At 51.8% G+C, this 13,082-nt stretch overlaps 2 protein-coding genes across 2 annotated transcripts; one reads left to right on the forward strand and one right to left on the reverse strand.

The window, feature by feature from the left end:
- Positions 1–2,288: 2,288 nt before the first annotated feature.
- FTJAE_11218 (tetracycline resistance protein (probable transport)) lies at positions 2,289–3,881 on the forward strand (the record flags this gene model as incomplete). The annotated part of the gene is made up of 1 exon (XM_037344138.1): positions 2,289–3,881. The coding sequence occupies one exon, from the start codon at positions 2,289–2,291 to the stop codon at positions 3,879–3,881; it is 1,593 nt and encodes a 530-aa protein (XP_037201737.1).
- Positions 3,882–4,440: 559 nt separating this feature from the next.
- Positions 4,441–11,492, reverse strand: FTJAE_11219 (acetyl carboxylase; the record flags this gene model as incomplete). The annotated part of the gene is made up of 3 exons (XM_037344139.1): positions 4,441–10,834; positions 10,902–11,167; positions 11,298–11,492. 3 exons carry the CDS (start codon positions 11,490–11,492, stop codon positions 4,441–4,443), a joined length of 6,855 nt encoding a protein of 2,284 aa, XP_037201738.1.
- Between the last annotated feature and the right edge of the window lie 1,590 nt (positions 11,493–13,082).

Here is a 13,082-nt window from a genome sequence, read left to right on the forward strand (position 1 = left end):
ACTTTCCATCACTGTCCGTGGGCCGTAGCTCCTTCTTTCCTACCTAACCTTTACCTAATTCAGCATCTTAGGCAGACGTTGGAGTCAGTCAACTTTTCTCTCCTACAACCAACCAACCTCGAACAGACTGCAACAAACAGCCCGCACAGATGCAGCCTCTATGCACGAGCACACGCCTTGACTCATGTCATTTAAATAAGTCTCTCTTTGCACGACTCGTCGAAATGCACGCAAAAGGCGCCAAGTCTTGATCAAGGATACCACCTTGTTTGCAGAGGATGTACAGTATGCTAGGTGATGGTGGCTGTTTGCCCAGTCCCAGTGCACTTCCGACGGACCAATTCCTATTGGATCTTGACATCTGCGCTGCCCACGATATACCCGAATCGAGACATTTGGGACAAAGAACCGATATCGTACTACGATATCCATCATATTCTTCGACAAAAATCTGATAGTACTTTTGCTGCAGTTGATTCAAACCACTGTTCATGCGAAGCTGCTATTGGCCTTCCTCTTTTATCTACCTATGTGACCGAGTCTTGCTTCACATCTCTCCTTTCATGCGCTCACACTAGAACAGGGTTCTTTTGTCGCCGCCATGGACACACTTTCAGAGAATGATCAATCTCCAACATTCACCGACCGGTCAAACCCACCAACAGTAGTCCGCCGCTATATCGATCTACCTATGGGCTTTGTTGCCGCGAAAGTTCATGACACAAGAGATGGCAGCGTCATCTCGATCTTGGCGATCCCAGATAGCCGGGTTTTCGAATTCGCACCATGCCAGGAACTGTTTGTATTTACATATGGAACTGATCAACAGTCCAAGAAGTCTCACCCGAGAAACGAAAACTTGATTTTGAGGTGAGATCCCAGTGTTGTATGACACTTAAGGTATCTGTCAGTACCGCTGAATCAACGATCCGTGCTTCGATACGTCGACAACCCACAATAATACTTCTCCGGCTACTGGCCATTGGAAAAGCAGAGGCGCTCTAGGCGCCTTTGGCATACACGTACTGTTTGCGGGGATCATGAGAGGCCTCCGCTTGGTTACAATGCCGATGAACCGGATATATGGACATGTTTGATCCAACCTGACCCGCAGACGGCAGCTCATCCACACACCGGCCAGCCAAGATATGCTTTTTTATCAAGTGATATCCACCGTCCACGTTTTTTGATATGTTCGGTGTGGGATTGGAAGAGATCTGTTGGTCCGACAGAAACCACTTGGTTTCAAAGCGTAATGATCGGCGCTCCTAAATCTTGAGCAGTCCACATTTCACGACGTGCTGGCTTTGGCTGACCAAACCACCACTTGTCGCTGATTCACGCAACAGCAGCCTGAATTGGAGATTCGACGCTTTTTGGGGTCAACGTTTCTTCAGAGAGTTAGTCTCTCCACAAGAAGCAGGCATCTTCCCAGTTGCAGAGCCAATGGTAACATGGGGTATCATTCAGTGCTTATTCCGTGCCTCGGTCAAGCAGGCCATGGCACTGGAGATGTTTGATTTGTGAAAGCCGATGACGCCGAGCAGTTTACTTCTCTTGGTGCTGAGCGACGGCCTATTCCCATGGTATTCTATATCAAAGGTTCCTAATCCTACTTCGCAATTTGTTGTGTCTCAGAGCATCCTTGACTTTCTGATTAGCCTGTTGGAAAAGTGGTTGGATCGACCAAAATAGGTGGACCAAACTGGGACGGCAGTCTTGTGTCACGGCAGATCAATTGACGAGTTGTGCTCTGGCAGCATGAAAGATGCTCCCTAATCTAGCACCGTAAGTACTTTGCAACTTCTGCCTCTCCTCTTGAAACCTCTATTTAAGAATGATTTGGAATAACAAAAACCTACGTCATAAGCACTTTTTAGCTGTTGAACATTATGGACCCCTTTTTAATTGAAGACGTCACAGAAATCAGCTTACCCTGTAGTTCTGTACCACTACTCGATGTTGCCATCGAGCACGTGATCAGTCCGTGAGATGACATCTCCACGACTACCGAAAGAGGCAAGTCAGCACTTTTGGGTGAGATCCATAAAAACTGACGCCAACATGTTGCACTCAAGTCAATCTCACTCTCTCAGAATCGCGATCACATCCGGTTTCGAGTGCGCCAAGACCCTCCAACGCGAAAGTGCAGAGGAGATATCGTCGTCATCAACTTCAATGCGCCTTGATCCTTGTTCTTAGTCGCAGAGATACCACCCTCCATCCAGCTCAATCGCGAGCTCGCCAGAGATATAGGCACACCCAGACGCCCCCCATTGCACGACACAATGACGGCAGAATCACCAAAGACTCAAAGTCCTACCTCTGCCTCTGCCTCTGCATCGCGCGATGACTGGGATGACTCTGAGGCTGGACCGTTGCTTGCGCGTTTCGTTGGCGGGGGTCAACTTGCCCCTGATGCCGACACCGAAGCCTCAACTCTCATCGGGACCGCGTCGCCTGCTGATTACGGAGCTGTGACTTCCTCTGGCGATGGAACGGCGGAGGAAGCGGGTGTTGCGAAGCCGGAGGGCAAACCGCTGCCGAAACTCCAGGTGTTGCTGCTCTGCTACGCGCGCGTGATGGAACCGATTGCCTTCTTCTCCATCTTTCCCTTCATTGCGCAGATGGTCCAGGAGAATGGCAACCTACCCAAGAGTGATGTTGGCTTTTACAGCGGCCTTATCGAATCGCTTTTCTCGGCTACCCAGATGACAGTGCTTCTTAGCTGGAGTCGGCTCGCTGACCGTATTGGCCGGAAGCCTGTTCTTCTCATCACGCTCTTTGGTACGGCTGTTGGGCCTGTGTTATTCGGCATGTCAAAGACGATCTGGCAGATGATCCTTTTCCGATGCATAGCGGGTCTGTTTTCTGGCTCTGGTCTCGTTATCAGGACTATGCTCTCTGAGCTCAGCACCCCTGAGACACAGGCCAAGGCCTTCAGCTGGTTCGCATTTGGTGGAAACATCGGAATCTTCCTGGGCCCTATCATCGGCGGTGCCCTCGCAGACCCAGCTCATCAGTTTCCACGAGCGTTTGGAAATGTCCAGTTCTTCATCGACTATCCCTACGCGCTGCAAGGTATTGTTGTTGGTCTGATCAGCTCTACAAGCTGCATCACAACTGCTCTCCTTCTCAAAGAGACACTTCATGAACCGAAAAAGTCTCGCCATGAAGAGAATGGCGAGCCTCGAATGTCAACTTGGGAACTCGTCAAGTCCCGCCAAGTGGCTCTCGTTCTCTGGGCTTATAGCCACGCTATGTTCCTTGCCTTTGTGTTCACGGCCATTCTTCCTGTCGTTCTTTACACACCAATTGAGCTTGGAGGCACAGGATTTAACGCGTTCCAGATCTCCATCTACATGGCCATCCAAGGTGCCAGCCAAGCCATCTGGTTGCTCATCGCCTTCCCCATACTTCATCGACATCTAGGTACACGCGGAGTCATGAAAATCTGCGGATACGCGTACCCCTGGTTCTTCGTTGGATTCATAATTCTCAACACGCTCCTCCGCGCTGACACGCACGCTACCACGGTTATCTTCTGGATCTTAGGCGCGGTGGTAACCGTCGTCGGACCAGGCGTGTCCATGGCCTTTACAGGCGTGCAGCTAGCTCTCAACGACGTTGCGCCAGACCCCCACTTCTTGGGCACGTTGAATGCGCTGGCCCTGAGTCTTGCAAGTGGTATAAGAGCCATTGTACCAGGTGCCGCAACGGCCATTTATGCCGTGGGTGTTCGTGGGCAGATCTTCTGGGGCCATCTGGCCTGGGCGATAATGATTCCCTGTGCTGTGGGCTTTACTGTGGCTTGTCAGTATATACCCGAGGGGAAGAAGTCTTCAAAGGATGATAACGAAGACGAGGAGAATGAATCCTGAAAGGATAGGGATGTGTTATTGGAGATAGCATACGATAAGGTTAATGGTATACATCGAGCATAGCGATTAAGATTTGTGATCAGCGTAAATTGTAATATTTGACGCATAGCGTTTTGTTTCATGCATTTACACATGAGTGTTTTAAGTTGTGATTGTCTTTTTTGCAAACAAGAGAAAGACTCTACTCTCCAGTGAAGATAATTAAGTGGACATGGAATCATCCATCGTGGATCGTTGGGCCAAGCATCTTTCATAGCATCGAATGATAAAGTAAGTCACTGAATTCATGTTTACTGCCAAATAGTATTTTATTGTTTATCGTCACCTCACAAGCTTCACACGGGACACAAACTTATACTTAAAGTAATAAAATGGATATTTGAAACCGAAACTAATCCAGACCTGACGCCTCATACACATTCCGTTCTCTGTCTAACCTCCTTCATTTCTAACTGTCTTGATGACATGACATAAAACCATGGTAGCATAAATCGCCAGTAAAAAAACACAGGGAATTATTCCCATTTCATAAAACCTCCTCGATATGTCCTTCTCTCCTTTACTGCTGGAGGTACTTGAGAATCTGCTCCCGCTCCTCAACGGGCATGACTCTGAGCACCTCACGAACACCAGTCCATCCAGCCTTAGCATGGCCACGGACAACGCTTGCAACCTCAGCTGCCAACACCTCAGACTTGAGCGTCTCGACCTTCTCGCTGATGGTCTTGCGCTCAGTCTCGTACCACTCAGTAACTGCCTGATCATTCTTCTCCCAGTCAACAATGCCTGACCAGCTGCGGAGGAGGTGCAGGTATCTGTCGCGAGTCTCCGTGTTCTTGGTAGCAGTCTGGCTGTGCGAAGTGCTGATGATGGTGGAAGTCATGCGGCGGAGGATGTACTCCTCGTTGAGACGTCGGCGAAGACGCCAGTAGAAAAAGCGTCGAGCGTTGGTCCACTCAAGAACATCACGGACGACACCCTTGGCCTTCATGCGACCAGCGCGGTCGTGGAGATCAGCGAACTGCACAGCAATCTGGGCGTACACGGGGAGCAGCTGCTTCTCACGGATGGCCATCTTCTTCTTAATCTCGTCGGCCTCCTCCGTGGACAAGCTAGAATCCTCGAGCTGCTTCTTGAGACCAGCATAGGTAGGATCCATGCGGGACATGGTCTGGACCTGCTTGTCCTTGCGGTACTTGATACCAATGATACCGTCAGGCTCAAGAACACCACCTCGGGCCTCGGTATCGGCGTACATCTCCATAGCAGTGGAGTTGATGGTAGGATCGACGACGACCCAAGATCCACCACGGAGCTCACCGAAGGGAGGAATGTAGATGAAGATGGGCTGCTCGTACTTGACGAGGGCATCGACGATGAAAGAACCGTACTTGAGAACCTCGTTGTACATGTCGCGCTGACCACCAGAGAAACCACGCCAGTTGGCAAGGATCATAAGAGGAAGCTGCTCACCATTGTTGAAGTCGTTGATAGCCTGGGCAGTCTTGAAAGCGGAGTTGGGGTACCAGACACCACCGGCCTCGTTGCTAACCTGCTCGATAGAGTCAGGGTTGGCAGGGTCAGCAGGAGTGATGTTCTCCACAGATCGGACCTCGACAGCGATAACACCCATAGGGATACCACCAAGACGAGCACGACCAACAACAACAGTCTTGGCCCAGCCACCGAGAGCCTCAACGAAAGAGTCCTTATCGAAGAGACCAGACTCGAAACCGTTCTCGCCCTCGCGACCACCGATCATCCATCGGACATCATAAGGCTGCTTCTGGGGAGGGAAGTAGGTAATGTCACGGTTCCAGTCATCAACGCTAGGGCTGACAGGGACAGGGCTGTTGCGCTTCTCGGGGACGAATGACATCCACTCGACGATCTTGGAGACACCAGCAAAGTCATCGTTGGCAGTCATGTGAGAGACACCATTGCGGTACATGATCTGAGTGCCACCAAGCTGAAGGTTAGAGGTGTAGACCTCGCGACCAAGCAGGTTGTTGAGGGCAGGGGCACCAGTCAAGATGATGGGTTGTCCCTCAATCTGGACAGCACGCTGACCAAGACGGACGAGGTAAGCACCAATACCAACGGATCGGCAAGTGACAAGAGTGACGGTGAAGATGTCGTTGTAGGCGCGGCTGGTGGCACCAGCAATGAGACCAGAGCCTCGCAGACACTCAACACCGAGACCATCCTCCTTACCAATGATGGTGACGATCTTGTGTCGCTTCTCACCATCCTCGGAGACCTCCTCAGTGATGACGTCCTTCTCGAAGCGAGTCTTGGTCTCGTCATCGAGGTAGAGGTACTTGAAGCCAGAATCCTGCTTCTCGGGATTGTTCCAAGCAACCTTGAAGTGGCCCATGAGCTCATCAGCAAGGCCAAGACGAGCACCAGAGTTAGCAGAGAGGTAGATACGGGGGATACCCAGCTTGCGAGCGAGCTCAGTGCACTTGTGGAAGAAGTCATCTTCCTTAGGACCGAATGAACCAATCTTGTAGGTGATATCGTTGGCAATGACAATGAAGCGACGGCCGTTGGGGTACTCAGGGGTGCGAGCCCTGAAGATCCAACCGACCATACCACAGGTGTTGGTACCAGGCTCGCGGTTGACCTCATCAAGGCTATCCTTGTCATCGAGAACAAGCTCAGTGAAGCTGATGCAGGCGCCGGTCTTAGGCTGCTGGGAAGCCAGGCTAGGCTGAGCCTTGACGGCCTTGACCCAGGTGTTCTGGATGGCCTGTCGGAAGAGCTCGGGGAAATCGTAGACGTACTGAGTTCCCATAAGATGGGCCTTGTAACGCTTGGGCTGGAGCCAGTTCTTGGTGGCATAGGGGGTAGAAACAGGCATCAAATGCATAGGACCCTTCTCATGGGTACCACCAATGCTGTGGAAAACCCACTCACCCTTCTCCGACTTGCGCTCGGCGTACATGTCGACATCGACAACGTAACCAGAGGTGTTAATGATGACAACACGAAGAGGATAAGGCTCGCCAGTCTGGGGGTCGGTGCAGATGATGCGGATCTCGACCTGGGCGATACGGAGTCTCCAAGCACGGATACCGAATCGGTCAAGGAAGCCCTGAAGACTCTCCTCGACCTCCTTGGGCTGAAGCTGGAACACAGGAGAGAAATTGATAAAGACCTGGTTCAGATCAGAGTTGTTGTTGCCGATAATTTCGAGAGCATCGAAGATATCGTTGACAACGCGATCAGCCTCAGAGATGAGATACTCGGCAGTAGGGATCTCGTCTCGGAGACGACCGGGTCGAATGACAGCACGGGTGAAGTATCGCTTATCAGTGTCCACGTTCTTGCCAATACCCTCGTAAACGTGGATACTCTTGTTCTCAGTGAAAACGGGCTTAATGTGGAACTTGCTGAGACGAGCAAGCTCAAGCTGGAAAGCAAGAGCAGGCTCGCTGTGACGAATACTGTCATCTTCCTTGTACTCGGGTCCACGGAAGGTGTAGTAACCAGGGTAAGAACCATCGCTGTGACCGCAGATGAATGTCAGGCGACGGACGCCACGAGCAAGGAGCTCATCCTTGAACTGCTCGACGATAGGGAGAATGTCCTCGAGGGCCTCACGGTCATCGCGGCTCTCGAGATCGCGGATGGCGACGTTGATAACAGCGGAGAGCTCCTCCTCGTGCTGCTTGGGCTGGGCAGGCTTGCGCTTACCGCTGAGGTCGGGGATGAGACCGGGAGTTCCGGGGGTGTTCTTCTTCTTCTTCTTCTGCTCAAGGGCAAGGGCCTCAAGAGCTTTGGCAATGAGGTCCTCTGCATCATCAATGTACTTGCAAGGAACAATGACACCCTTTCGTGTAGGCTCGTCCTCCCACTTGCCAGTAAGATAAGACATATCACTGATCGAGTGGATTCGCTTAAAGTTGAACTCGCCTCCGCTAGGGGTAGCAGGAGTAGAAGGAGCAGCAGACTGCAGAGGAAGACCGAACTCAGACTGTCCAAGCTTTCGAAGCTGGAAGTCCCAGGAAACGAACTGGGGAGCATCGTTCTCATCCTGGTGGTACTCAATTTTCTTGAGGATGTACGCACGGTAAGCTCGGCGAACATAGACCTCAAGAGAGGCCAGGGATACCCAAGGATCATCGTGAGCGAAGAACATGGTCAAGACATCGAAAACGGTGTACTTGGAATCAACAACCTCCTTGATGATTTCAAGGCTAGGCTCTCGGTGATCCCAACCAGTCTCACCGTATCGCGACTCGATGACGGAGGACCGGAGAATGTGCTCCATCTGAGCGGTTCGCTCCTCGAGTGAGGGAAGAGCACACTGGATCATGATCTCACGAGCCTTGAGGGAAACCTTGGAGGTAGGACGCGACTGGAGCTCAGTGAGCAGGCGGAGAGTCTCGCGAAGGTTCTTGGCGATGCTTCCAGCCTTAGGCTTGTTGGGGCGGTACTCCTCAAGGATGGCCAGGATAAGAGAGCTCTTTGAGCTGACACGGCTGTGAGAGAGAACAGTGTGAACAACTTTCATGATGTCCTCCTTGTGCTGGTCACGAAGCTGAAGAACGACAGCATCCTCCTGAGGCTGGTTCATGAAGAGGTTCTCAACCTCCCAATACTGCTCAAGAAGACCCTTAATGACGCTAAGCTCTCGGTTCTTCTGGCCCTCGGCGTACATGTCGAGAACCTCAGTAAGAGGGGAGAGAGTGCTCTTGAGAAGGTCGGCATCACCAGCATCAACATTGTCCTCGAGGAACTTGTTGAAAGCCTTGGTAAGGGCCTTGGCGGGGAACTCTCCATGGCGAGACTTGCTGCGCTCAACGATCTGAGTGAACTGAGCGTCGAGCTTCTGAGGCATACGAGAGTGGAGAGCAGAGAACTGGGCGTTCCACTCGCTGTAAGGCAACTCGGGATCGCGGAGAACCTCAATGAGGTCCTTCAGGGTGTTGGACATGATGACAGAGTTGTCATAACCCAGGAGAATGTTATGGAGGATGTTGTAGAGGAGAGAGAAACGCTGGGCGGGCTTGGCACCGACAACAACAGGCTCGCCATAGGCGGGGAGCTTGTCGACGAAAGCCTGAGCCTGCTTGACGCGGCTGGGGTCGTCAAGGGCCAAGATACCAAGGATGTCACCAGCCTCGAGAGTAGCTCCGGGCTGCTTGATGAGCTGGACAACACCATCCTCTTGAGCAACGAGAGGCATGTACATCTTCATGACCTCGACCTCGGCGAAAGCCTGGCCGGCACGAACATGGGCACCGTTCTCGACGGAGTACTTGACAAGCTTACCAGGACTGGGAGATCGAAGCTGGGTAGGGTCGTTCTCCTGCTCAAGCAAGCAGGTCTTGCTATCGACGGAAAGACGGGTAGCACCAACCTCTTCCTTCCAGTAGACGTTGTGACTGCGACCGTCAAGAAGGACAAGGAGACCACCATCGCTCAGAGAACGGACACCAATGGAGCACTTGGAACCGTTGATGAAGAGGTGGTAGCTGTCAACGCTAGCGCGTGTGGCGGTGAACTTGTAACGGTAACCCTCGTAGATGAAGTCGATGGTGAAGACGGTCTTAAGAACGTCCTTAGAAGGCACTTGACCCTTCTCAAGTCCGGCTCGGTACTCAGCCATGCAGGCCTCACTGGCAATGTGAGCCTTGGTGACGGCACCACAGACAACAGCAAGCATGGTCTCGGGTCGCTCAGCAGTAAGACGCTTGGAGATAAGCTCATCCAACCAACCAGTAGAGATGGTGTTGTCCTCGAAAGCCTCGGTCTCGAGAAGCTTGATGAGATACTCGATGGTGGTTCGGAAATCACCACGAATGCTCAGCTCCTTGAGAGCCATGACCATGTGCTTCCTTGACGCAGAACGGTTCTCACCATAAGCGAAGATGTGACCAAACTGACTGTCTGAGAAACTGTGAATACCACCCTGAGAACTGACGGAGAAGTAACCCCAAACATTGGAGCTACTCCTGAAGTTAAGCTCGTGCATCACACCGTTGGAAGGCTTGAAACCCTCACCGGGATCCTCAGAGGTGATACGGCAAGCAGTGGTGTGGCCCTTGGGTTGGGGTCGTCGCTGGCTCATAGATGTGCTCTCGTTCTTGAACTCAAAGTCGATCTCGCTTGAGGTCTTGGGGTCGACACCGTATAGGAGTCGAATATCACGGATTCTGTGGAGAGGGATACCCATGGCAATCTGAAGCTGGGCGGCGGGCAGGTTGACGCCACTGACCATCTCAGTGGTAGGATGCTCAACCTGGAGACGGGGGTTAAGCTCCAGGAAGTAGAACTTGTCGTCGGCGTGAGAGTAGAGGTATTCAACGGTACCGGCAGAGACGTAACCGACGAGCTTACCGAGACGAACAGCGGCATCCTCCATAGCCTTGAACGTATCGGGCTTCGCAATGGTGACGGGAGCCTCCTCAATAATCTTCTGGTGACGTCGCTGAACGGAACAATCACGACCGAAGAGTGAGATGTTGTTTCCGTACTGATCAGCAAGAAGCTGGACCTCAAGATGTCGAGCGTTGCCAGCAAGCTTCATGATGAAAATGGGAGAACCGGGGATTTCGCTAGCAGCGGCCTTGTAGAGAGCCTCGAAGCCCTCCTCCTCGGTGGCCTTTCGGATACCCTTACCACCACCACCTTCGGAGGCCTTGATCATGACAGGGAAACCAATCTCCTTGGCCTTCTCGAGACCCTCCTCCCATGATGTTACGCAACCCTTGGCGTAGATATCATCGGCGACGGTAACAATGCCCTTGTCATCGACGGCGACCTGATCAACGCCTGTTCCTGACCAAGGAATACACGGCACCTCGGCGTGCTGTGCTACAATTGTGGAGGAAATCTTGTCACCTAGCGATCGCATGGCAGATCCGGGAGGTCCGATGAAGACAATTTTGTTGGGGGAGGCGGCCAGCGACTCTGGCAACTTTGGGTTTTCTGAGGCGTGACCCCTGAATATCTCGTTAGTCCATGTATGTAGAAATCGCAGCGAGACAAAGTCTCTGGGAGCCAACTCACCATCCGGCCCAGACGGCATGGACATTCATGCGCTCAGCAATATCCACAATCAGCTCGACGTTGGCATAGTTGTGGTTGTTTGTGCCGCCGGGAACCTCGACGTAGTGGTCGGCCATTCTAATGTATTCTGCGTTGGCCTGCAGATCTTCGGGGGTAGCCATCACAGTGAAGTGAATGGCTCGCTCGTCGCCGAACGTCTCGTAAGCCCATTTTCGGACTGATCGAATCTCCTTAACGGCAGCGATACCGTTGTTGGCAATAAGAACCTGGAGAGCAGAGTTTCTGTCAGCAAAACCGTTGCGATCGCTTCAAAGTTTCAGAACTGGCGGGGTAGACGGAATTGATCCAATTCCAACTCCCAACACCCCAATTCTGGCGGGAAAGAGATGTCCTTACGTTGGTGATGACAGTGTGACCATCATTCTGGCCTACAAAGTCCTTGACCTTGCTCGGAGGAGCATTCTCCAATCGGTTGCCGCCGATGAAGTGGTCTGCAATATGGAACTTCTCTGCATACGACGCTTTGCCATTGACATAGGGCACCGACCGCCCATTGGCACCCTCCTGGGCACCAGCTGAGATCTCAGTCATGGCTACTGCGTTTATGTGTGTAGAGGAAGAAAGAAGGGAGGAGAAGAGGAGGAGATTATGAAGGAGGATTCGAGAGAAACAAGTCGGAGATTCGAAATATGGAGGAGGAGAAGAGGAGGAGTTTGATCAGGTTGAGAGAGTTGAGTCGTGTCGCTCTCAGGTCGTCATGAGCCGGTCAAAGTGGCGGGCGCGCAAGGGCAGTTTACGGGCAGGGGTAGCTCCGGCCGAAGAAAAAACAAGATCCGACGGGACGGGAGCTGGGCCTCCAGTGTTTTTCTGCTGTTACTGTTGGGGAAGCAAAAAAAATAAGTGTCCCAAGTGTGGTATAGGCGCTAAAAATACAGAAGGGTCGAAAGGTAGGTACTGTCTGTAATTAAGATGAGGAGGTGGATAAGGTAGAAAAAGGAAGACGTTCTTGGTTGAGGAGGACCAGAACAGATGAATTATGTGGATGGGTTGAACAAGGTATTAATCTCGTTCGTCTTCCTTTGAGCCTAAGTTACCACTTTGAGGATTGAGAAAAGGTGAGAGGAGAGGGAGGACAGAAGAGGAGAACAAGTCTTCATCAAGAGGGAAAAAAAGAAGTGGGAGGTCATCAACACAAGTACAAGTACGGACACAACCTGAAGCTTGGGATTGGCTTTGGGATGTACAAATTCAATGGATCTGCAAAGACTCTCCACTTCTATCTTCCCCTTGTGGGTTGTTGACTTGGTACTGTTGACTGCTGTTGGCTGGTGGCAAGCAGCTCTCGGCACCTGGCGGGGAAGATTGAAGCTAGAAACTAGAACTGTTGGGAGACAAACCCGCCTGGGCGTACACTAAACCTACGGGACCCCCTGGGGGCTTGGGGCGGGGTGCCCAGTGAGAGACTAACTTGTTCTATGGACGATACAGTGAAAGGTCTCCAGCATTCTACAGTGTACCCCAATGGAAAAAAAAAAACATCGTCTCAAAGGGTGGAGTTTCTCAATGTCATGTCGGCTTTGCAATGACCCGGAATGCAGTGGAGGGGAAGCCATTCAGGGTCCCCGTCAGTCTATAACCAGACTGGGATTAGATTCATGACATGGATGGTTGAGGGGCCGGTGTTTTTCGTTGCGGGTGGAGGTGGGGGGGCCGTACGGAGTAAAACGCCAGACAATAACAGTCAGACACTGCATTACAGCTCCCATCTCATTCCCAGCCAAGACCAAGGCGGCTCTGGGGGAGCGAGTGATTGATGGGGAGGGGCACAGAGCATGGGTAATGCCATTTACTAGGGGCCGCATTGGCTTGGAGCTATGAATGAATGGTTGAGGTCAATGGATGATGATGTTACGGAGACCGAACAAAGTCTCCGGATTCCGTATCGGAAGCCGGTGTACATTGTGCGTTACGACAAGTCATGATATAATTGGAGAGGAGAGCTTATGATGATACAAAAGTCAATCCGCTATCTAAAAGGGTTCCTGGACGGGTATGTTGTGAATGGTCAGCCGCTGGCTTCCCATTAATGCCCGTGTAAGTCAATGCCCGATACAATGTTTTCCCAGAGTCCCAGCTATGAATTGTATAGAAATATTTAGAAATGTGATAGAAATCTTGATC

This window comes from Fusarium tjaetaba (genome assembly GCF_013396195.1).
Source record: "Fusarium tjaetaba strain NRRL 66243 chromosome Unknown NRRL66243_c0000275, whole genome shotgun sequence".
NCBI classification, from domain to species: Eukaryota; Fungi; Ascomycota; class Sordariomycetes; order Hypocreales; family Nectriaceae; genus Fusarium; species Fusarium tjaetaba.